This window comes from Oncorhynchus masou, chromosome 19 (genome assembly GCF_036934945.1).
Source record: "Oncorhynchus masou masou isolate Uvic2021 chromosome 19, UVic_Omas_1.1, whole genome shotgun sequence".
Lineage (NCBI taxonomy): Eukaryota > Metazoa > Chordata > Actinopteri > Salmoniformes > Salmonidae > Oncorhynchus > Oncorhynchus masou.
In genome coordinates, this window is record NC_088230.1 from 15,044,757 (window position 1) to 15,069,521 (window position 24,765).

The 24,765-nt window shown below is 42.0% G+C and overlaps 1 protein-coding gene across 2 annotated transcripts in view; it reads right to left on the reverse strand.

The window, feature by feature from the left end:
• Nucleotides 1-24,765, reverse strand: part of jag2b (jagged canonical Notch ligand 2b) — a 101,361-nt gene that overhangs the window by 30,096 nt on the left and 46,500 nt on the right. Inside the window, exons 6-14 of one of the 2 annotated variants that reach the window (XM_064925052.1) lie at nt 22,768-22,898; nt 17,297-17,416; nt 16,902-17,015; nt 14,004-14,117; nt 7,282-7,395; nt 5,197-5,243; nt 3,365-3,538; nt 858-1,020; nt 376-546 (exon numbers count right to left, since the gene is read on the reverse strand). In XM_064925052.1, the coding sequence (XP_064781124.1) occupies nt 376-546; nt 858-1,020; nt 3,365-3,538; nt 5,197-5,243; nt 7,282-7,395; nt 14,004-14,117; nt 16,902-17,015; nt 17,297-17,416; nt 22,768-22,898 (1,148 nt within the window). The remainder of the gene's footprint in view (nt 1-375; nt 547-857; nt 1,021-3,364; nt 3,539-5,196; nt 5,244-7,281; nt 7,396-14,003; nt 14,118-16,901; nt 17,016-17,296; nt 17,417-22,767; nt 22,899-24,765) is intronic. The other variant, XM_064925053.1, reaches the window with a different exon arrangement.

Consider the following 24,765-nt stretch of genomic DNA (forward strand, 5'->3'; position numbering starts at 1 on the left):
ACACTGGTATTTCCACTTGCACATCACCATCTGTTCATCTATCACTCGTGTTAATTTGCTAAATTGTAATTACTTCGCTATACTATGGCCTATTTATTGCCTTACCTCCTCACGTCATATGCTCACATTGTATATAGACTTTCTTTTCCCCCCTAATGTGTTATTGTTGTTTATTCCATGTGTAACTCTTGTTTGTGTCGCACTGCTTTGCTTTACCTTGGCCAGGTTGCAGTTGTAAATGAGAACTTGTTCTCAACTAGCGTACCTGGTTAAATCAAGATTAAATAAAAATTTAAAAATTGCCCAAGCCTATTGGTCACAAGAACAGACAGATGGCAGTCATGCGGACCGTCAGATAAAGACAGTGGCACGTACTTTCATGGCAATAGGTGCCGCTGAAGCCGGAGTCACAGGAGCAGGTGAAGTTGCCGCGGGGCTGGCTGATACAGCGTCCCCGGGGGCCACACACGTTGGACGAGATGTGACGAAAGCCACCCTTGCCCGTGGAGTCATTGGTCGCCACGACAATGGTGCAGCTGTCAATTACTGAGAGGAAAAAAAAACAGGAGGGATGAATGAGGTGTCTGCCTCTACCTGATCCGGTGTCTAGTTCCCCTAGGTACAGATCTAAAAAAAATATTTAAAAAAATAAATCCGCTTCACCTATTAGTGGGGGGAAATGCAAAAAAACTGACCCAAGACCTGAGTCTTGGGGAAACTTCATACAACCCTGGGGTTCTGGCAAGTTCAATCTTAGTAACTGATTTGGAATCAGCCTTTTCAATTTCCATTCGGGCATTATGTATAGGGAACAAAACAAAAAACGGTCCAGAATCAGTCACTGTGTGTGGCTCTACCTTGGCAGGGGGTGGTCCTGCAGTGGTCCCTGAGGTGGGCACAGGTCTTGCCATCGTAGCCATCGGGACAGGCGCAGTAAAAGTCACCCGTTAGGGCGTGGCACGGAGCCTCGTTCTCACAGGGGGTTGGCTCACACGGGTCTGAAGGAGACCAACCTGGGACCTGTGGGGGAGGGAAGGAGAACGTTCACACATGCAAGCACGTACACAAGCACGAATGCACAAACAAGTACTACACAGCCGCATGCACACATTCACATGTACAAACAAGTTTTACATTTGTACTTATTTATTTTATCCACTTTATGCAAGTACTTCAGATAATGAATCCTTGCCACCCAGTATGGACAGAAATGGTGAGTGTGAGAGTGCGGGAGAGAAAGCGTGTGAGAGGCCTTGCAACACTTCACACAAGTTGTTCTTTAAGTATATAGATAAACACAAAGGGCTAAGCTTGGCATAAGCTCAGAGGTACCTGAAGATCACCAACACATCTGTGTTTGGAGGTGGTAGTGTGTGTGTGCGCGCGCGGTTTAAATTAATTTCAATTTCATTCAACCAGATAGTCCTCGGTGACATGGCAGCGGCTCCAGTTTCTACATTTTCTCTGTTCTCAGGGCATCAAGTAGGGAAAATTCACAACAAAAAACAGTGTAAACCATGGGGTACCACTCGTTGCCATTTAAGGCACTGAGTGTCAGTAGTGTGGTGCAACGGGGTGGGCTGATCCACTTGGGTTATGGTGCTTTCCTGGTCATGGTGCTCTCACACAGAGTAATACACACGCGGACACACAAACTCAGCCTGCGCAGACACACGCATACACAGACAGATACATGCACCTAACTTTATCTGATGGGGCAGAGATGTATTTATTCTATTCTGTTCTGTTTAAAGGCTTCTCTGAGTGCTGTGGCCATGAAAAGTATGTGTGGGATGTAAACTGAGGGGTCTGAGGGCAAAAGGCAGGGACAAGTCCCATAAATCTAAGCCCCTCCACAGAAGAGGAAGAACACTTAAACACCCTGACTTTCAAACAGCCCACCCAAAACCACCTGTAATGCACGTCTCAAACGCCCAATCCCAAATCAACTCAGTCAAATTGGTGTGCAGAAGGACATAGGGGTGTTAAAAGGGTGGGATAGGTGTGCTAAGAGATTGTGTGTCAGGCATGCCAATTGCATAGATGTGTCATAGCAGTGCCTCGGCCTGTCATAGGTATGCCATACGAGTGTAGTAGGAAGGCAGGGGAGAAAGTAAGCCGGTATGTCGTCCTGGCAAAATTAATAGTGGGGGTACGCAGTACCGGTATAACATGAGCCTATCACAATAATTAAAACAAAATGTCAAGAAAACTGTAGGCCATTACTTAACATTACCACATCAGCCACATGAAATCTGAGCGAATTGTCTTGAAACCGGGTTGGATATGCTCAAAATTGCGTTGTACAAGTTTATCGAACCACATCTGGCCAAGGCGGAAATGAGTTGCCAATACAGAGACGCACGGACAGCAGTGGATGCATGAAGTATAGGCCTAATGACAGTCGCAAAACGTCATTACAATACACGTAGGTGTTTTGTAACAGAGGTCTCTTTCCATTCAAATGTTGAGTGCACAATGCACTGTTTGGATGTTGTAATCCTTTTGTGAGTGGACAAAAGTGCACGGGTAGCCTACAGGAGGGCATTTTTTGAAAACATTGACTGGTTGTGTTTATGTCACATTAAAATATAATGTTAAAAGTTATAATAGGCCCATAGGGATCATAGGACATAGAATTACATAGGCCTAGAATCCCTATGATTACCTAGGCTAACAACAAAAAGTGTGCAAGCACTTGCACACATAGGAATTCCCATACCTGTAAGAAATTAAATAGGAATGTCATATGTACAATATGTTGAACATGTGTAGGAGTTTATAGTGTCATCATGTATGCGGTCTGAGTTTAGCAGGAGTGCATAGGGAAGTCATACGCATGTTGCGTTAGTGTAGCAGGAGTGCATTTGTGGCATATCAATGCAATACAAGTGTAGTAAGTATCATACGCATGTCACACGATGGTAACAGGAGTGTAAGAATAGAGCCACAATTCCACAACAGGCATAAACTTAGCTTCTCAATGCCCTGGAGTGACTGAGTGGGCACAGGGCCATAGTCGAGTTGCCTCATTCAAGAGGGTTCGTATTTATAGCCTGTTACGCCAAGTACAGGACTGGGCTCACAACCAGTACGGTCTGCCGTTCAGTCAAAGCAAAACAGTACAGCGCTGTGTGTGTGTGTGTGTGTGTGTGTGTGTGTGTGTGTGTGTGTGTGTAGTTCTAGGAGTGCGTGCGTGTCAATTCTCTTATGCGGGAGTTTTGCTTTGACTGAATTCAGGACATACCTCTGTTTTTAATCTCACCGTAAACAGACTGTGCACACGCATATATACCAAAAGGACCAACACTTGAAAGCAGCGCAAACTGGTCACGAGACTTCGGCCTTTGAACTAAAGGCTCACCTCACACAGTTCCCCGGAGAACTTGGTCGGGCACTCGCACACAAAGCCGTCCAAAACTCTGTGGCAGCGCCCACCGTTCTGGCAGGGCCCACTGGCACACCTGTTCCGCTGGATCTCGCAGTGCGTGCCCACAAAGCCTGACGGGCACTGACAGAGGTACCCCCTGGACCCTTCCTGAAGGGAGATGGTGGGAAAATAGATATATATCTGACATATATCTAACACATGAGAATCCTATAGGACAGGGTATGACCTGCTAACAGGTAAAGGACAAGTAGAATGTAAGAAAGGACTTGACAGTATATGATATGGATCCATGGTTAACAGGATATCTAGGTGAGCATGTCCTCTAGGGTTCAGTCGAAGAGCCTTCTTAACCTCCATTTACTACCTCTTGGTCATAGAGTACCAGTCAAAAGTTTCTCATTCAAGGTTTTTATTTTTTAACCATTTTAGAATAGGGAAGACACCAAAACTATGAAACCATGTAGTAACCAAAAAAGTGTTAAAACAAATCCAAATAATTTTATTTGAGATTCTCCAAATTAGCCACCCTTTCTCTCAACCAGCTTCACGTGGAATGCATTTCATGAACAGGTGTGCCTTGTTAAAAAAGTTAAATTGTAGAATTTCTTTCCTTCTTAATGAGTTTGAGCCAATCAATTGTGTTGTGACAAGGTAGGGGTGGTATACAGAAGATGGTATTTTATCAAATACGGCTAAGTCCATATTATGGCAAGAACAGCTCAAAGAGACACAACAGTCCATCTTTACTTCATGACATGAAGATCAGTCAATCCGGAACAGTTCAAGAACTTCTGAAGTTTCTTCAAGTGCAGTCGCAGATAACATGCGTTATGATGAAACTGAGGACCGCCACAGGAAAAGACCCAGAGTTACCTCTGCTGCAGAGGATAAGTTCATTAGGGTTACCAGCCTCAGAAATTTAAGCATTTATTTGGGCTGCAGAGTTCAAGTAATAGATACATCAACTGTTCAGAGGAGACTGAGTGAATCAGGCCTTCATAGCCAAATTGCTGCACTACTAAAGGGCACCAATAATAAGATGACTTGCTTGGGCCAAGAAAGATGAGCAATGGACATTAGACCTGTGAAAATCTGTCCTTTGGTCCAAATTTGCGATTTTTGTTTCCAACCGCCGTGTCTTTGTGAGACGCTGTTAATGATTTCTTTAGAATTCAAGGAACACTTAACCAGCATGGCTACCAAAGCATTCGCAGCAATTCACCATCCCATCTGGTCTGCACTTAGTGGGACTATCATTTGTTTTTCAACAGGATAATGACCCAACACACCTCCACAGAGTGAGTGCCACATCAGGTGACCTGGCCTCCACAACCCAATTGAGATGGTTTGGGACGAGTTGGACAGTAAAGTGTAGGACAAGCAACAAACAAGTACTCAGCATATGTGGGAACTCCTTCAAGACTGCTGGAAAAGCATTCCAGGTGAAGCTGGTTGAGAGAATGCCAAGAGTGTGCAAAGTTGTCATCAAGACAAAGGGTGGCTACTTTGACGAATCTAAAATACATGCTGATTTGTTTAACACTTTTTTGGTTAGTACATGTTCCATGTGTTATTTCATAGTTTTGATGTCTTCACTTGTTCTACAATTTAGAACACAGAAACCATTAAGAAAAGCCCTTGAATGAGCAGCTGTGTGCAAACTTTTGACTGTTACTGTATATAGTTCAGAGTTGAACGTTTTACATGAAATAATTACAGAAATGGTTGAGCAGATTTTTTTTTTTTTACATTATTCATTTAGTGTGTGTGGCATCGAGTCACAAGGCCCAGAGAAGGGCGCATACCTTACACGTCGCTCCATTCTGACATTGGCCGTGGCAGCCCTTGACATCTGAGATAGGTGAGAGAAAGGTTGTTACACACAAAGGTTTTAATAACTATTGCAAAACAGACCCACCATTTTAATGTGCAATCAAGGCAGGTAATGTAGGTGTTTTGTTATTGAATTGAAGACGGAAAGTTAGTCGTCTTTATGAACGAAGCAAACAGTGCCTTCAGAAAGTATTCACACCCCTTCATATATTTTCCACATTTTGTTAACGCCAATTTTTTTGGGTGGCCTACAGACACACGCCTCATAATGGAATTATGTTTATCATTTTGCTCTATTAAGTCATAGGAAACCTATAGTTCACAAGTAAACATTTAAAACAAGTCACAAGATGCATGGAGTCACTGAAATGCTATTTAACATATTTGAATGACTCCCTCATCTCCATACCCCACACACAATTATCTGTAAGGTCCCTCCAACAGTGAATTTCAAAACAGATTCAACCACAAAGACCAGGGAGGTTTTCGAATGCCTCGCAAAGGGTACCTATTGATAGATGGAAAAAAAAACTGACATTGAATATCCCTTCGAGCATGGTGAAGATATTAATTACACTTTGGATGGTGTATCAATGCACCCAGTCTCACTACAAAGAAACAGGTGTCTTTTTAACTCAGTTGCTGGAGAGGAAGGAAACCGCTCAGTGATTTCACCATGAGGCCAATGGTGACTTGAGTTTAACGGCTGTGATAGGAGAAAATGGAGGATGGATCAACATTGCAGTTACTCCACAATAACCTAATTGACAGAGTGAGAAGAAAGCCTGTACAGAATAAAAATGTTCCAAAACATGCATCCTGTTTGCAACAAGGCACTAAAGTAATACTGCAAAAAATGTGGCAAAGCAATTCACTTTTTGTTATGAATACAAAGCGTTGTTTGGGGCACATCAATTACAAAACATTACGGAGTACCAATCATATTTTCAAGCATAGTGTTATGGTTATGCTTGTAATCGTTAAGGACTGCCGAGTTTTTCATGATAATAAGAAACTTAACGTAGCTAAGCACAGGCAAAAATCCTAGAGGAAAACCTGGTTCAGTTGGCTTTCCACCAGACACTATTTTCAGCAGGAAAATAACCTAAAACACAAGGCCAAATCTACACGAGCTGCTTACCAATTAGACAATTTTGACTTAAATCTACTTGAAAATCTATGGCAAGACCTGAAAATGTTGCACAATCCCGGTGTGCCAAACTCTTAAAGCCAATTTATGCTCCATCTGAAAATGTGTGTCGGAGGCACTGTATGGATGGACGGATGGTGTGATGCAATTACGGAGCATCCGGAGGCACGCAGAGGCCAAATTGAGCTCTGTACCGCATTGGCATGCGCCGGCCCAAAAAATGAACAATGTGGATGGCTCCTTAAAGCTCAGCATTGATATGATTGCGTATATACTGGCACTCCCGCGCAAAATCACTTCCTTGACAACGACTCGGCAACGCGCAAGAAGTATAAATGCCCTGACTTCTGCACAGGCCGTATCGCAGTAAATGCTGTACGTCCACTGCAGACATCAGATTAACCAATCAGCGCCTTTTAGAGACTTACCCAGAAAGACTCACAGCTTTAAATCACAAAGGTGCTTCTACAAAGTATTGACTCAGGGGTGTGAATACTTAAGTAAAATTAGGTAATTATGCATGTTCATTTTCAATACATTTATGTTTGCAAATTGTCATTGTGAGGGTAGAGTATAGATGGGTATTTTTATGTAGTTGATGCATTTTGGCTGTAACAAAATGTGGAGTAAGTCAAGGTTATGAATACTTTCTGAAGGCACTGTATGCAGTTGACAAGAAGCTATACCCATCATGCAATAAAAACCAGAGGCAAAGTTGGTGAGTTTTACAGAGACAGCTACGGAGATGGCCTCTTTAGAAAGTGACAATGCTAGAACGTGCCAATGTCATGTTGCCCAAAGCCTAGAGAGACCGAGAGGAGTGGTAGAAAAACACGGATCAGTAGCAAGAGTGAAAATAACGAGAGAGAGAGACGGTGACGACAATAAAGGGGAAAAGAATACTGACTGATGTCACAGTTTTGTCCAGACCATCCTTGAAAGCAGTCGCAGTGATATCCGCCAATTAAGTTTTTGCAAGAGTAAGCGTTTACACACGGTTTCCCCACACACTCATTCGCATCTGTGGAGGCAGGACATGGGAGTCAGAGTCAACGGGTAAAGGGAGGAAAGAAGGAAAGAGAGGTAAGGGGGATAGAGAGTAGAGGTCGACCGATTAAATCGGAATGGCCGATTAAGTCGGGCCAATTTCAAGATTTCATAATCGGAAATCGGTATTTTTGGCAGCGCCAATTTTGCCGATTAAATTATTATTATTTTAATAACCTTTATTTAACTAGGCAAGTCAGTTAAGAAGACATTCATTTTCAATGACAGCCTAGGAACGTTCTTACCTTGTCAGCTCAGGGGATCCATTCTTGCAACCTTACAGTTAACTAGTTCAACGCTCTAACCACCTGATCACATTGTACTCCACGAGGAGCCTGCCTGTTACGCGAATGTAGTAAGCCAAGGTAAGTTTCTAGCTAACAATAAACTGTCGTTGCTCCAATGTGTACTTAACCATAAACATCAATGCTTTTCTTAAAATCAATACACAAGTATATACTTTTAAACCTGCATATTTAGCTAAAAGAAATCCAGGTTAGCAGGCAATATTAACCAGGTGAAATTGTGTCACCTCTTGCGTTCATTGCACGCAGAGTCAGGGTATATGCAACAGTTTGGGCCGCCTGGCTCTTTGCGAACTAATTTGCCAGAATTTTATGTAATTATGACATAACATTTAAGGTTGTGCAATGTAACAGGAATATTTAGACTCATGGATGCCACCCGTTAGATAAAATACGGAACGGAACAAACGTTTTGTTTCCGAGGTGATAGTTTCCGGATTTGACCGAAGGCTCGTATTTCTGTGTGTTTATAGTTAAGTCTATGATTTGATAGAGCAGTCTGACTGAGGGGTGATAGGCAGCAGCAGGCTCGTAATAGTCAAAGGTATATGGTTTAGAGAGAAATAGTCGACGCGTTATAATTCCTGTAATAACTTGCAGCTGAACTTGAAAGGGGTTCCTTCGTTATTTTACCATTCATGTCTTCTATAGAGAATGTCTTTATCTACTTCAAATAAGGTCAGTTTCATGCAGGCTTAAACCTCCTCGGCGTTTTGATACCCGTGTAAATCTCACTAGAATAAGGTAACGTTTGTCAACATATTTTCATAAATACTCTACAAAAAAACCTCTTTGCTTATATTTAGCCAATATTGATCAATCACCTTGTCCTATGGATATCTACAGTTATAAAATTGGCAAGGTGGTGTAAGTCTACACGAAAGAGACCTCATTTTAAGTTAATCTAAAAATATCCTATGGAATAAATGAATGAAGGTGCCGTTTTTCAGATTTTGCTAGGTGTCATGGGAATTATGACTCGCACTTTGGTAGTCAATTCTTACCATGCCCATTATTAAAATAGGATTTCCTGCATATAGAAAATTAGTTTGTTTTCAACATTCATGTTAATTGATTTTATTTATGTAATATATGAAGTTTTATTTTAAGTGTTCATTCAGTATTGCAGCAATTGTCATTATTACAAAAATGTGTATATACAGTGGGGCTAAGAAGTATTTAGTCAGCCACCAATTGTGCAAGTTCTCCCACTTAAAAAGATGACGCCTGTAATTTTCAACACAGGTACACTTCAACTACGACAGGCAAAATGAGAAAAAAAAAAATCACTGTAGGATTTTTAATGAATTTATTTGCAAATTATGGAGGAAAATAAGCATTTGGTCAATAACAAAAGTTTCTCAATACTTGGTTGTATACCCTTTGTTGGCAATGACAGAGGTCAAACATTTTCTGTAAGTCTTCACAAGGTTTTCACATACTGCTGCTGGTATTTTGGCCCATTCCTCCATGCAGATCTCCTCTAGAGCAGTGATGTTTTGGGGCTGTTGCTGTGCAACACGGACTTTCAACTCCCTTCAAAGATTTTCTATGGGGTTGAGATCTGGAGACTGGCTAGGCCACTCCAGGACCTTGAAATGCTTCTTACGAAGCCACTCCTTCGTTGCCCGGGCGGTGTGTTTGGGATCATTGTCATGCTGAATTACCAAGCCACGTTTCATCTTCAATGCCCTTGCTGATGGAAGGAGGTTTTCACTCAAAATCTCACGATACATGGCCCCATTCATTCTTGCCTTTACACGGATCAGTCGACCTGGTCCTTTTGCAGAAAAACAGCTCCAAAGCATGATGTTTCCACCCCCATGCTTCACAGTAGGTATGGTGTTCTTTGGATATAACTCAGCATTCTTTGTCCTCCAAAACACAACAAGTTGAGTTTTTACCAAAAAGTTATATTTTTCTATTTTGGTTTCATCTGACCATATGACATTCTCCCAATCTTCTTCTGAATCATCCAAATGCTCTCTAGCAAACTTCAGATGGGCCTGGACATGTACTGGCTTAAGCAGGGGGACACGTCCGGCACTGCAGGATTTGAGTCCCTGGCGGCGTAGTGTGTTAATGATGGTAGGCTTTGTTACTTTGGTCCCTGCAGGTCATTCACTAGGTCCCCCCGTGTGGTTCTGGGATTTTTGCTCTCCGTTCTTGTGATCATTTTGACCCCACGGGGTGAGATCTTGCATGGAGCCCCAGATTGAGGGAGAGTAGTGGTCTTGTATGTCTTCCATTTCCTAATAATTGCTCCCAAACCAAGCTGCTTACCTATTACAGATTCAGTCTTCCCAGCCTGGTGCAGGTCTACAATTTTGTTTCTGGTGTCCTTTGACAGCTCTTTGGTCTTGGCTATAGTGGAGTTTGGAGTGTGACTGTTTGAGGTTGTGGACAGGTGTCTTTTATACTGATAACAAGTTCAAACAGGTGCCATTAATACAGGTAACGAGTGGAGGACAGAGGAGCCTCTTAATACCTCTTGTGACGAGCAAACCCGTATCTGGGAGCGCAATCATAGCCTCAAACGCATTAGCATAACGCAACGGACATAAATACCCCTAGAAACTTTTCCTATTCATGAAAATCGCAAATTAAATGAAATAAATAAATTCAAACACAAGCTTAGCCTTTTGTTAACAACACTGTCATCTCAGATTTTCAAAATATGCTTTACAGCCAACGCTAGACAAGCATTTGTGTAAGTTTATCATGGCATAATGCTATGCTCTGCTGGCAGCAGGCAACATTCACAAAAATAAGAAAAGCAACAAAATTAAATCATTTACCTTTGAAGAACGTCAGATGATTTCACTCAGGAGACTCCCAGTTAGATAGCAAATTTTCCTTTTTTCCAAAAATAATATTTTTGTAAGTGAAAAAGCTCCCGTTTCTTCATGCTTGGCTGAGAAATCAACCGAAAAATGCTACTACTATAACTCCAAACTTTTTTCAAAATTAGCTACATAATATCGACAGAAACACGGCAAAAGTTGTTTAGGATCCACCATCAAGGTGTTTTTAACATATATATTCGATAATATATCCATCGAGGCAATTGGTTTCTCATAACAAGCGATTGGAAAAATGGCTACCTCAGTATTCTACGCAAGATTTTCTGCAGGAGACACCATGTGACCACATGCTATATATGGTCCCTTACAGCCATTCTTCAATGGAAATGCCTAAAAAGCCCCCTAAATCCAAGAAGTTGTTACAGGTCTGAGAGCCAGAAATCTTGCTTGCTTGTAGATGACCAAATACTTATTTTCCACCATAATTTGCAAATAAATTCATTAAAATTCATTTTGTCTGTCATAGTTGAAGTGTACCTATGATGAAAATTATAGGCCTCTCATCTTTAAGTGGGAGAACTTGCACAATTGGTGGCTGACTAAATCATTTTCTTTTTTGCCCCATTGTGTCTGTCATGTGTGTGTGTGTGTGTATGATGAAAATTATAGGCCTCATCTTTAAGTGGGAGAACTTGCACAATTGGTGGCTGACTAAATACTTTATGCCCCATGTATGTGTATATATATAAAAATAAAAGTTTTTTTTTTTTTTTTAATAATAAAAATCGGCCGATTAATCGGTATCGGCTTTGAAAAATCATAATCGGTCGACCTCTAATAGAGAGGTGAGAGAAAGATGAGTGAGAGGGGGAAGAAAGAGGTGAAAAGGCACATTGAAGCCCCACCACCAACACATCAGCACAAAAGGAGTCCACGAATGGGTCTTCTTGTTAGTCTCTCCCACTTATAACAAACTACAGTAAAGAATGGTACAAAATCCCTTTAACATACAAAGGTTTGGGTAAAGCTCCCCTTCATTTCTGGCAAGTGGAGGGAAATGTATAAGCCTATACTACTGGTGGGAGCAATACACTTATTATCCAGTCAGCCATTTTAGTCCAACAAGAAGAGGTTCCACTCCATCCCTGAATCCTAAATTGATCCCTAGTCCCTCCTCCTCCTACGCACACTACATGAGTGGCAAAGAGTTGAAAAGGAGGTTGTGGACTGCATCTCCTCCACCTGTCCTCTCTCAACTCCCTCCATCCAGCCACCCAGATAACTTGTTTGGGCCTATCCCGTCAAAAAAAAGCAGGTGACACCTGAGATGCTAATCTTTTTAAACCACCTCAAAAAAAAGAAAGCCCTGCTGCTTATTAGTACATTAAATATTCAGGAGAGGGGCTGTGCCTGGGAGCACTCTTCGAAACCCAAACATACAACACTCAGGTAGTAAGGGGAGACCAGGTTACAGTTCCAGCTTTGTAAGGGGAGACCAGGTCCCCCCCCCCCGGAGCTTGTTTCCAGGTCATAATCCTCTTTCTGGCACACTACGCTTCCTCTCAACAGGTACGAGTGGATAAATAAACAAAGATAAAAGAAAAATGTGACACGGGACACTGGTCATAGACAATAGCACTCATGACTTGAGGTTCGAGTGTAGCGGTTGCCAAGCAGTTTCCGGTGTACATCGCTGTGCTCTGAAGGCACCCGCATCGTGTTGCGGACAGTAGCCATCTTAATTTGAGCGGCCCAGTGTAATGACCACAGGAGTAATGTAGACTCAATGGGGTGGAAGGAAGTACACACACACAAAAACACATATACAAACCAATCATACAGGATTGTACAGCTAGCGATAGCATTGCTCATTGTAATGTGATTGGATGTACACATTTTATTCCTGCAATGTCAATGGTTGCAATCTGAATGGACATGGCATTACTTCCTGTAATTTGAGTGGAAGGGAGGGGGAGGGAGGCTGAGAATCAGTAAAGCACAGTGCACCGTAGTGACACCTCAAGCACTGTGATGCAGTGCCTTAGACCCCTATGCCAAACGGGAGGCCTGGGGTCAACAATTTCCCAATTTCGTAGTAACCAAATATTAGTAGTTACTAACTTGTCTCATCGTTACAACTCCCGTACGGGATCAGGAGAGACGAAGGTCGAAAGTCATGCGTCCTCCGAAACACAACCAAACCAAGCCGCACTGCTTCTTAACACAGCGCGCATCCAACCCGGAAGCCAGTCGCACCAATGTGTGGGAGGAAACACTGTGCACCTGGCGACCTTGGTTAGCGTGCACTGCGCCCGGCCCGCAATAGGAGTTGATGGTGCGCGATGAGACAAAGATATCCCTACCGGTCAAACCCTCCCTAACCTGGACGACGCTAGGCCAATTGTGCGTCGCCCCATGGACCTCCCAGTCGTGGCCAGCTGCAACAGAGCCTGGGCGATACACTATGTGCTTCTAATAAAATCAAACTATGTGTCTGATGTTTTAGGCACACTGTGATTAAATAATTATGACACACAAGTGACTCAAGAGGGAGCCAAAGATCAAGATCCCCAAACAGAAAAAAAAGGGGGAAAAGTGTTCCGGACTCTCCTCCAGCTGCTGCTGGCCTTTGCAGATTATGCCATTAAGCTCCTAAAGTAGCCAGTAGGTAATAGGCTACAACTGGGTTGGTCAAACCTTTCCATTTGGAGTGCCAATTTATGATTTTCATACACACATTCAGGGAACAGTTTCATTTATAATAAAATATTAGTATCTCAATCATTATGGGGTAAATCAAAATTCTAAAGGTCACTTTACTGCTATCTGTAAAAATTGCCTACTTAAAGCCAATAAACAAAAACATTGCAGCCGGAAGGTATAAAATATCCTATAAATAACATTGTTTATGCATAGCCTGTCTGCAAGGAACTTTAAACATTGTATCAACTAACTTGGGTCTGGCCTGAAGCATGCACTAGCAAACTTGCAACATTGTATAAAATATTGTGGCCCCTCAGTTTCCCATGCCACTGAGCTCTGAACAGAGACAACTGTAGGCTATTTGCACAAGAACTATATCAGGTAGCCCTATTTTATGTTTCCATCGGATCAGAGGATACATTTTTTCCCCTTTTCACACTGGGAGCTGGAAAGATTTTACAAATAGGCTACGTTGAAGAACTATTGTCATTGTCAATGGACATAAATACAGATTTAGTTTACTTGCTGTTTGAGGTGAAGAAAACATATTTGAAAAGCTTCAGTGGTGGTAAGCTAAGACAAGTCAGAAATACTAATCAGACCCACAAATGGGCACATTTATAGATCTACATTTGCACACAGGCCAGGCCTACTTCTATGCATAATCAGGTGTTCGTCCTTACTCAACTTTGTCTTTTGGCTGTAGAGCTCCTGTCAATCAATAAATTGACAACTTGTAAATGGAAAGAAAAAAACTAAGGGGGTCTTACCGATCTGGCAGGTCTTCCCACCCCATTGTGCGGGGCACACACACTCAAAGCCGTTCTCCAGATCGATGCATGTCCCGCCCTGGGCACAAGGACTGGACGCACATTCGTCCATGTCTGAGTAAAACCAAAAACACAAAATTAAATAAACAGCACAAACACTGCCACACATTTGGCATACTATACTAAGTCGGTGTTCAACATTTAACAATACATTGCGTTTAATATGAAATCATGTGGTGACCGATTTCGATTGAATACAACTCGACTTTGTTATCCAGTAACAATTTCTATAAACACAATGGTCCGGTGTGGCTCAGATGGTTGAATTGAATGCATCTTTATTGATTTGCCGAAGGCATTTGACACCGTGGACCATGCTTTGTTGGTGCAAAGATTAAAATGTTGTGGAATTACTGGTCATGCTCTAAATAGGTCATTTATAAACCAATCAAATTGTACACAATGTGTAATGACGGATGGTTGTAAATCTGAGTCCATAAAGTTGTGCTCAGGTGTTCCGCAAGGTTCTATTTTGGGCCCACTGTTGATAATTTTGTATAACATTGGGGATCATATTGAAACAGTGGATGCTTGTTTTTATGCAGATGACACTGTTCTTTATTCAAGTGGTAGTAGTTTATCTTAAGCATTTGAAAATGCCCAACGAGCATTTAACACCATATAACAGAATCTGTATATGATTTGAAGCTGGTCTTTAATTCAGGTAAAACAAAATGCATGGTATTTTCTAATGCCAGGCATGTTACTAATCATGTCATTGCTACATTGGATGGACATACTATAGAGCAAGTCAAAGGGTACAAATATTTGGGTGTGGGGGTTGGTAACAAGCTGAGCTTCACTGTTCATGTGGAGAACTTGATAAGGAAGCTCAAGATAGGTTTTAATTATTGGCATATGGCTTGTTTTTCTTTGAAGGCCAGGAAGGCGCTGGTATGATAAACATTACCGTCAGATCTATATCTATATCTATATATAGATAATGAACCTGAGGGCCGCATGATATACTGAATCAAGTGTGCTCAGGGTAGTTAGTGGTTGAGGCATATATACCCTGAGCACACTTGATTCAGTAGATCATGCGGCCCTCCTTGCAGTCTTAAACACTGAGTTATAAGGCCATATTGGGTAAAATGCCACTGTTATTCTTTAATCAGTTCAGTGAATAATAAATTACAGACCCATTCTCATTTGCTTTTAGAGTAGCAAGAATTAGAACAGGTCATGGTAGAAATAGCTTTAGTTACTTAATTCCATGGTCCTGGAATTCTCACATGTACATATTAAAAGGTCACATTGGTGGAGTTTAAAAACACCTAATCAATGTAAATATCATTGAAGAGTAACTGTCTTTAGGTCAGTTGTTTTTTAGTTATGACATGTAAGTGTATGTGTCTATAGTTTTGTTCAATGTGTTAGTGCATGCAAGTTATTGTCTGAAACTTTGTTAACCTGCTGCTGTTGGACCAGGTTTCTTGAAAAATAGATTTTATCTCAATGAATAAAACCTGTAGGCCAAGGTTGTGGGTTCAATTCCTGCAGCGATCACAAAAAAAACAGGCACTCAATGTACTGTTAATTACTTTGGATGAGATTGTCTGCTAAGAGGCATGTATGACTTTAGATAATCACCTCCCCTATAAAACAAAGGTCGCAAAATTCCAGTAATTTTCTCAAAATAACCAGGTTTAGAGGATTACTGAGTGTCCTGCTAATTCCGTCCTGATTCCAGTAAACGTCTAAAGATTGCTAGTATATCAAAACGCTACCCTTCGCTACAATTCACCTCCGGCATCTTGTTAAAGCGTACCTGAGCTCACTAGTGCAGAGGTGTTGGCTAACTGCATTTCATTATTTTAAAAGTGACCACAAAGCCTATTTTCAGGAGCTTGTTGCCAGAGAACGCATCAATAACTTATAGCAGCACCACATGCTAAGAGTCTTACGCAGTCACTGAGAAAGAGGAAGGGAGTGAGAGAGCAATAAGATAGTTAAAGGGGGAGTCCAAGAGATGCAGTTGAAAGAGAAAGAGCACAAGAGACATGAGTGAGATGTTAGAGGTAGAGTCAGAGATGCAAGAAAGAGAAGACAAATAAAGCAAGAGCAATAGAGAAAGCAAAAGAGCAGAGAGAGAAAGCAAAAGAGAGCAAGAGGGAAGACTGTCATGGTAGCATAACACGATTAGCATAATCCAGGCCCCAGCAGATTAGCTGCTATTAAAGCCCTCTCCTTGCACTTCTGATACAGGCATGGAGAAACAAACACAGGAATTCTGCAATCATACAGTCACTCTCCATTACCAGTGCAATACTTTAGGCCAGATAGCTACACACCTTGGGGGACTAGGGAAAACACCTTGATGAGACAGGTAGGGGTGGGGGGCACACATTGTGTGTATGTGTGGAAGGTGCAGCGAATTCTCCACACCATGCCACCAATGCGGCCTGGTTCAAAGAGAGGGCAGGTTATGCAAATCACCCTTCTGGGTGAGTCTTCTGCCTGAAGGGTGTCTAATCCTAGCCCCTATGAAGCCGGGGCCCCCGACAGGAGCACACACACTACTGCAGGGATGGCCACCAAGGAGAGGGAAGGGGTTAAAGGAAGAAGAGTGGGATGGGCTAGCTAGATGGAGAGAAAACAAGTCACAGACCCTATTCCAATACTTTCAAAATGCATGATAAGACTAGGAATTGGCGCTATAAAATATGATCCTAGATCTGTGGTTTAGGGGCAACTTCCACAGGAGCTGTTGGAACGAGGCCAAGGTTCACTGTTTCAAGCTCGGAGGGAAACGCAAGCGTCACAAAGGAAAGAGTCGGAGGAGACGGTACAGATATGGAGGGAGATGTTTAAGACAAAAAGGGGTGGTGTTCTCACCGTTGGCGCAGGTGGGCCCCTCCCACCCCGGAGGGCAGTGGCACTCGAAACCAGAAGGGACCTCGTGGCACGTGCCGCTGTTGGCACACGGGTCGGACACACAGGCGTGCTCAGCTGTAGAACACACACGTGCAGATACAAACACATCACTATACAAACGAGCAGGTAAAAATCTGGGAAAAGTCCTAAAGGGGTCAAAATGCAACAGGACCTTTAAGCCCACCTGGAGTGGTAACTAGGGTAAGAGGGCAGAGGTCAAATGGGAACAGGCCTTTAAGCCCTTCCAAAGTATTTGTGAAAAACATGGAAGTAGCCAGCGCAGAGCTAGGATCTAGGGGAAGAAATAGAGCTGGGCCTTTAAGCCTTTTAGAGTGGTAGCTTGTATTGTGTCTCACCTATCTCGCAGGTCTTGCCAGAGTAGCCGTCGGGACAGGCACAACGATACTCATCCGGCTCAGTGTTCATGCAGGTGCCGCCGTTCACGCACGGCTGGTGTCTGCCACAGTAATTCAGATCTGGGCATAATTACACACAGATTAGGAACACTAAATCAAGCCCCCCCCCACCTCTCTTACACTATAATTCTGGTTCTCTACAGCACCCCACCAGACACTGTGTGCAGATGTGAAATGACTGGAAAGGTGTAAGCCTATCCTGAAGGCAAGACAGAGCTAAAGTATTCCCATATAGCGCATTTTTAAATACTGTTCAGTTAAAAAAAAAAAAAACACTTGTCTAGAGGCTAGGGGAATTTAGATTTGGTAAGCACACACTCTCTGCGTCCCAAATAGCGCAAAAGGGGTGTCATTTGGGACACATCCCAAAGTCAGCCAACATAGTACTATGGAAGTGTACGATGTATCAAGCCCCGAGGCTGTTCTGTTTTCCCCCCTTAAAGGCCTTGTGAATAAATAGAGGGATTGGACCCCACTAGGGACCTGTGTACCTCCTCTCATCCTAGAAAGTACACAGTGACTGTGGGCAGAGGGAGGATTGGGTGTCCCTATGGCCACTACAGTAAGGTCTTGACACTAGTATCCTATCAGCAGTGACTATCACCGTGCTAACTTCACCCTAAGAAGCACGACAGACTGTACACAACGCAAAGATTGTGTGTAATGCAGTACGAGAACGTCATTTTTCATCACAAAACGGGTGGCTCCTTGTAGTAAGTAGTTCTGCATCATATAAGCAGTCTACTGTTCAAACTATAATTCAAACATTGTAGCCTACTGGCAGGCACAAAACAAGGTAATGTAAAACAAACCTCACCTTTTATTCCAAGTAGCTATTATGTAAATATGCAGTTGGTTCTCTTTCAAATTAGCTTACAGTAGTTATTTTTCAAAGTGATTATTCTTTGTCTTTAGCACAAAATGGGAAGACAATGAGAATCTCTGCCATTGCCTCCTTGTGAATGTTGCCATTTCGGAGTCCCGGAATGAATGCAAAAAAATAATAGTAAGACTCCACACCCAAGTATAATAACGGCGTGAAGTGGAGCGATTAACACAAATGTATAATTACTGATATGTGTTTTAGATGTTTATGCTAACAGCTAGAGGGATTTCCTCTGCTGTAACCATCAGTATCAACTCAAACATCCTGTTAGCAGTAACGCTAACAAAAAAGTAGCATTACTACTATCACTATGTGCTAGCCGTGTTGTGTGTTTATATAACTATGCCATCAGCTAGAAGGACGTCCCTTTGCAGTAGCCACAAGTTTCCATCTCCACCAGTCATTAGCGGGGCCCGATTGTCAGCTCTGGTTAGAGGTTTCCTCGAGGATCAGTTTTCCCTTGCCAACTCCAAAGCTCATGTATTACAAAGGGTAAAGAGACCAAATTGATATTCGATTCATTATCTGAGGCAACTAAAAAAAACAGTCAGGCTTTGGGCCCGGTGTCCCAATAGCGATGGAACTTAGGGTTACTAATTGTTAAAACAATGCATTTTTCCCCACAACGGCCCGAAGATTTAACATGCGTTCCCAAAACCCAGACAAGACTTTGCCTAAGTGAGTCGTTAAGGCAGTGTCGATACTGATAGGATCGAAAGAAAGGCAACGCTGCTCTCAGATGAGCTTTCAAAATTGAATTCTTACCTTAACATAATTATTCCACAGTACTGATGATGGATTAGCTCATAGAGAGATATTAGCTATGGCTGCAAATATTGAGGTGGCTTATCCTAATGCTTAACCTATAATAAACGCATTAACTCAAGATTTGGCACATTGCGCACGTGCTTACATATCATGAAATACATTGAGGTAGAAATTATATAGCAAAATAAATTTCAATTGAATGAACAACCTATGTAGCCTATACATCTGTTAATTCAATCTCGGTTTTCATTTGATGCATCTTTTTATGCTTTGCTTGTAACAATTACAATGACATCAGCAACTTCGTATTTGTAGTCAGCGTCATTGTGAAGTTATCGGTGGTCACAGAAAGACATCTCGATTCTGTGTTTAGTAGAGATTTTTGGTGTATAAAATAAAGCGGTCGGGGGAAAACGCATCTCGCGACAGACTTAGCCGTTCTACGAGTGGTCTGAGAGTCTGTAAATAACAAGCTATTTCAACTGCAACTTTAGTAAATTGTTTTGGGACACACTGTTCCTACGAAAGTCCTCACAATGAACTTTGCCTTAAGATGCATTTGGGAAATCAGGCCATTTTCTACTTTAATTTGTGCATTATGAATAGGGAACAAAGAAACAAAAACAGGATCAGTTACTAAGGGGATTGGTTTGTCTCCACAGCAACAAGCAATGCTGACGCCGCAACAAGCAGCAAATCTGCTTGTTGTAAGAGGCAGTAATGCTATTTGTTACAGTGCAATGGTTTTGCGTCTCTGGAACTAGTGGGCATGCTCTGGTCACGGCAGCAATGTTCCAACATCTAGTGGAAAGCCTTCCCAGAAGAACGGAGGCTGTTATAGCAGCAAAGAGGGGGACCAACTCAATATTAACACCCATGATTTTGGAATGAGATATTCAACGAGCAGGTGGCCAAATAGATACATCCATTGCAGTACCAAAAGTATGTACAGTTGAAGTCGGAAGTTTACATACACCTTAGCCAAATACATTTAAACTCAGTTCACAATTCCAGACATTTAATCCTAGTAAAAGGATCACCACTTTATTTTAATAATGTGAAATGTCAGAATAGAGAGAATGATTCATTTCAGTTCTTATTTCTTTCACCACATTCTCAGTGGGTCAGAAGTTTACATGCTACCAAATACTAATTGAACGTATTGCCTTTAAATTGTTTAACTTGGGTCAAACTTTTCATGTAGCCTTCCACAAGCTTCCCACAATAAGTTGGGTGAATTTTGGCCCATTCCTCCTCACAGAGCTGGGGTAACTGAGTCAGGTTTATAGGCCTCCTTGCTCACATGCTTTTTCCTCCAGCATCTTCACAAGGTCCATTGGTCCATCACAAGGTCCATTGCTGCTGTTGTGGGATTGATTTGAACTTTTCACGCCGAAGTAGGTTCATCCGGAGGAGACAGAATTCGTCCCCTTCCTGAGCGGTATCATGGCTGCGTGATCCCATGGTGTTCATGCTTGCATACTATTGTTTGTACAGATGAATGTGGTACCTTCAGGCATTTGGAAATTGCTCCCAATGATGAGCCAGACTTGCACGTCTACAATTATTTTTCTTAAGTCTTGGCTGATTTCTTTTGATTTTCCCATGATGTCAAGCAAAGAGGCACCGAGTTTGAAGGTAGGCCTTGAAATACATTCACAGGTACACCTCCAATTGAATCAAATTATGTCAAATGGAGGTGTAACTGTGAAATAATCTGTCTGTAAATAATTGTTGGAAAAAGGACTTATGCACAAACTAGATGTCCTAACCGACTTCCCAAACTACAGTTTGTTAACAAGAAATGTGTGGAGTGGTTAAAAAACAAGTTTTAATGACTCCAACCTAAGTGTATGTAAACTTCTGACTTCAACAGTGTGTGTGTGATTCGCTTTACATACACATTCAAAAGTTAAGGGTCACTGAGAACTGTCCCAAAAAAATGTCCATTAAAATATCAAATTGATCAGAAATAAAGTGTAGACATTGTTAATTTTGTAATAGACTATTGCAGCTGGAAACGGCATATTTTTAATGTAATATCTACATAGGCGTACAGAGGCCCATTATCAGCAACCATCACTCCTCTGTTCCAATGGCACATTGTGTTAGTGTTGTAACTTTGATGTGTTAGAGTTAATGTTTAAGTTAATTCATTGAGCTGTATCTAAAGACATTTCTTTACAGTTATTTACATATGTAATTGTATTGGTTAGTATTGAATTACGCTTTTGACTGCAAGTTCCAGAATGCCTTGCAACAGGAATGAGAGAGAACGCGCCAGTTATGTGCAAGTGCAAGGTGATTAAGAGGATTTTCTGCTAGCATCTTACCGGCATTGCTCTGTAGAATCTAAATTTGTTAAATGTAACGTGAACAAGTACTATTACTAAAAGAAGCTTTCATATCAAACCCGACGTCCCGAGTCATTACTTTGAAGACAGTTAATCTAAAAGTTAGCTAATCCAATATTATTTTAGAAGGCAAATTGATCATTAGAAAAGCCTTTTGCAATTATGTTAGCACAGCTGAAAACTTGTTCTGATTAATGAAGCAATACAACTGGCCTTCTTTGGACTAGTTGAGTATCTGGAGCATCAGCATGTGTGGGTTCGATTACAGGCTCAAAATGGCCAGAAACAAAGACCTTTCTTCTAAAACTCGTAATTCTATGCTTGTTTGCAAAAAATGAAGGCTATTCCATGCGAGAAATTACTAAGAAAAACACCAGTCTCAACGTCAACAGCGACTCCAGGATGCTGGCCTTCTAGGCAGAGTTCTTCTGTCCTTTTGCCCATCTTAATCCCTCTCTTTTATTGGCCAGTCAGATAAGTATTTTTCTTTGCAACTCTGCCTAGAAGGCCTGCATCCTGGAGTTGCCTCTTCACTGCTGACGAGACTGGTGTTTTGCGGGTACCATTTAATGAAGCTGCTAGTTGAGGACTTGTGAGGCATCTGTTTCTCAAATTAGACACTAATGTACTTGTCCTCTTGCTCAGTTGTGCACCAGGGGCTCCCACTCTTTCTATTCAGGTTAGAGACAGTTTGCGCTGTTCTGTGAAGGCAGCAGTACAGCGTTGTACAAGATCTTCAGTTTCTTGGTAATTTCTCTCATGGAATATAGCCTTCATTTCTCAGAACAAGAATAGACTGATGAGATTCAGAAGAAAGGTCATGTCTGGCCATTTTGAGCCTGTAATCGAACCTAGAAATGCTGATGCTCCAGATACTCAACTAGTCTAAAGGTCAGTTTTATTGCTTCTTTAATCAGCAAAACAGTTTTCAGCTGTGCTAACATAATTGCAAAGTGTTTCCTAATGATCAATTTGCCTTTTAAAATGATAAACTTGGATTAGCTAACAACGTGCCATTGGAACAAGTGTGATGGTTGCTCATAATGGGCCTCTGTACCCCTACGTAGATATTCCATTTAAAACAAAATCTGCCGTTTCCAGCTATATTAGTCATTTACAACATTAACAAAGTCTATACTGTATTTCTGATCAATTTGATGTTATTTTAACAGTAGTGTATACACACAGTATAATATGCGCATGCATCCAAACTGGTCATGGTCACTCCGTATTCCACGCCACCTTTGTTACATGCACCAGGTATTGTCGTCAGACCTCAATCCCAAATGACTGGGAAAGACTGGCATCTACCTGGGTGGAAACGTCCCTTTTAAAATGTACAGTATTTGACTTGATTTCACTTAAAATGCAAGCCATTGTGTGCATGTGCACCTATGCCTTACCTTTATCACACAGCAGGCCTCCCCAGTTGCGCTCACAGCTACATTGCCAGGGTATGACACAGGTCCCGTGAACACAGCCTGGGTAGGGGACACACTCGTCACAGAACTGGCCCTGCCAGCCATAGTTGCACCTATGGACATCAAGGGCAAGTGTCATCAACACACAAATGTTCATTAGGGCACACAATGGAAAATGGTTGTCACAGAATGACCATGTCTCATGGGACAAGTCCAGGTAGACAATGTTTCAGTAAGTTTTCCGCTGAGAAAGTCAGGCTATTGTCAATCGCAAACCAATCCGTGAACCCTTTGGCTGCACTTGTGTGGATCTGAGAGGATTGAATAAGTGTAAAGCATTGTATGAATAAGCTCACCTTTTCCTTCTAATAGGCGAGGTGGAAGTGTAGACATAATGCTTAGAGCTTTACAACCCTTTCAAATCTATACAAGTGCATAGGGGCTAGGAGCTTAGTTGGGATTGGGCGAAAGAGCAAGTAATTCTAAATGAATCCAACCTCTTTTCACCCATCCCTCCATCCATCAAGACCTTGTGCCAACTAATCTTAGCAGAACATTCCAGGGCACTAGAGGTTAAGAATACTTCCATAGTTCCATAGGGGCCAATACCGTTGGGGGGAGGTTCCTAGGCTGTTGTGGCGGTACGCGGTGTGTGTGTGTTGAGTCAAAGCATCAGTGCGTGTGTGTGCACCAATCATTTCACACAGCAGCACCCTGCTATTCCAAGGCCAGTGGTTTTCCGATACAGAGCAGTCAGTCAGGCCAGCTGTCTTGTCAGTATTGGAGTGGCTGGGGGTATTTTGAGCCTTGCTCTCCTGCAGCACTGGCACGTCCAGCTGCTGCTCCTCTCACAGGCAAGGTCTCCATAACTCTGCTAGCCGCATACCTAGCATGCTGCTCCTCCACTGTATAGGAGGCTTGAGAAGTGTCCTGTTAGCAGTAGCTCAAACACAAGTACAACATGACCAATTGCAGCTGTGCGAATATTTATGCTAACAGCTAGAGCAGAGTTGCCAAACTAATTTTGCCACGCGGGCTGCATGGCACCAATGTCCGGAGGGCTGCACTTAAAATGTATTATATTTCCTCAGTGTCAAAATTAGCCAAAAATTGTCTTTAGCTTTCATTTTGATAACTGTTAGCAAGCTAGACAGAGTGAAAAGACTATCCATCCTTTCTATACAGTTTCAATTTGGTCATTTCAATGTGGGACGGATTGAATGGGCTTGCATGTTTGACACCCCCGCCAAGGATGTGCCCTTGCTGTAAGGCTAATGCTATGCTAACAGTTCGTTAGATCTTTTGCACGGTTGAAGTCAGGTAATTTGCATCGGAGGCCAGTCAACGGTTTCCATTCTTCCATTGTCGTCATGGTAAGAGCATAAATAGCTTCAATCTTACTCTGTATTTCAAAGGGTTTAGACATTTAGGCCAATTTTCCATTTATACTCAAACTAAAAAGACATATTGCTGCATAAAGTATAGCCATTTTTATTTATTTTTTAATCCAGAATCAAATTCAAATGTATTTCCACACTCATTATAAATGTGCTTTACAGTAGTAGACCCTAAAGAGCAAGAAACAAAACTATGCTTAGCTTCACTATAGCTGTGAATGTCTCCAGCCTACACATCAAATATGGCTCCAGTCCAAAATCCACCTCTAATGACTCCTTTGAGGTATCCAAAATAGCCCCTGCCCCCCCTTCTCCCACTGGAGATCTTTCCAAACTCTGTGCCTACGAGGCTGCCCAAGGGTGATCGCGTGTATATTTAAACTTAAGTGTACACTCAGCTCATGGGGTTGCCAGGTTACGCGTTTACTAGTAGTATCACATAGTATATTTCCAGAACCCTATAGAGACCAATTTTTCACATTTGTTATTTTTCCCCCCAGAAATGAATGCTTATGGGTACCTTTGTGTCTGTAAAATGACATTAGATTTTAGATTAAAATGGGTTGTCAAAACATATATACTT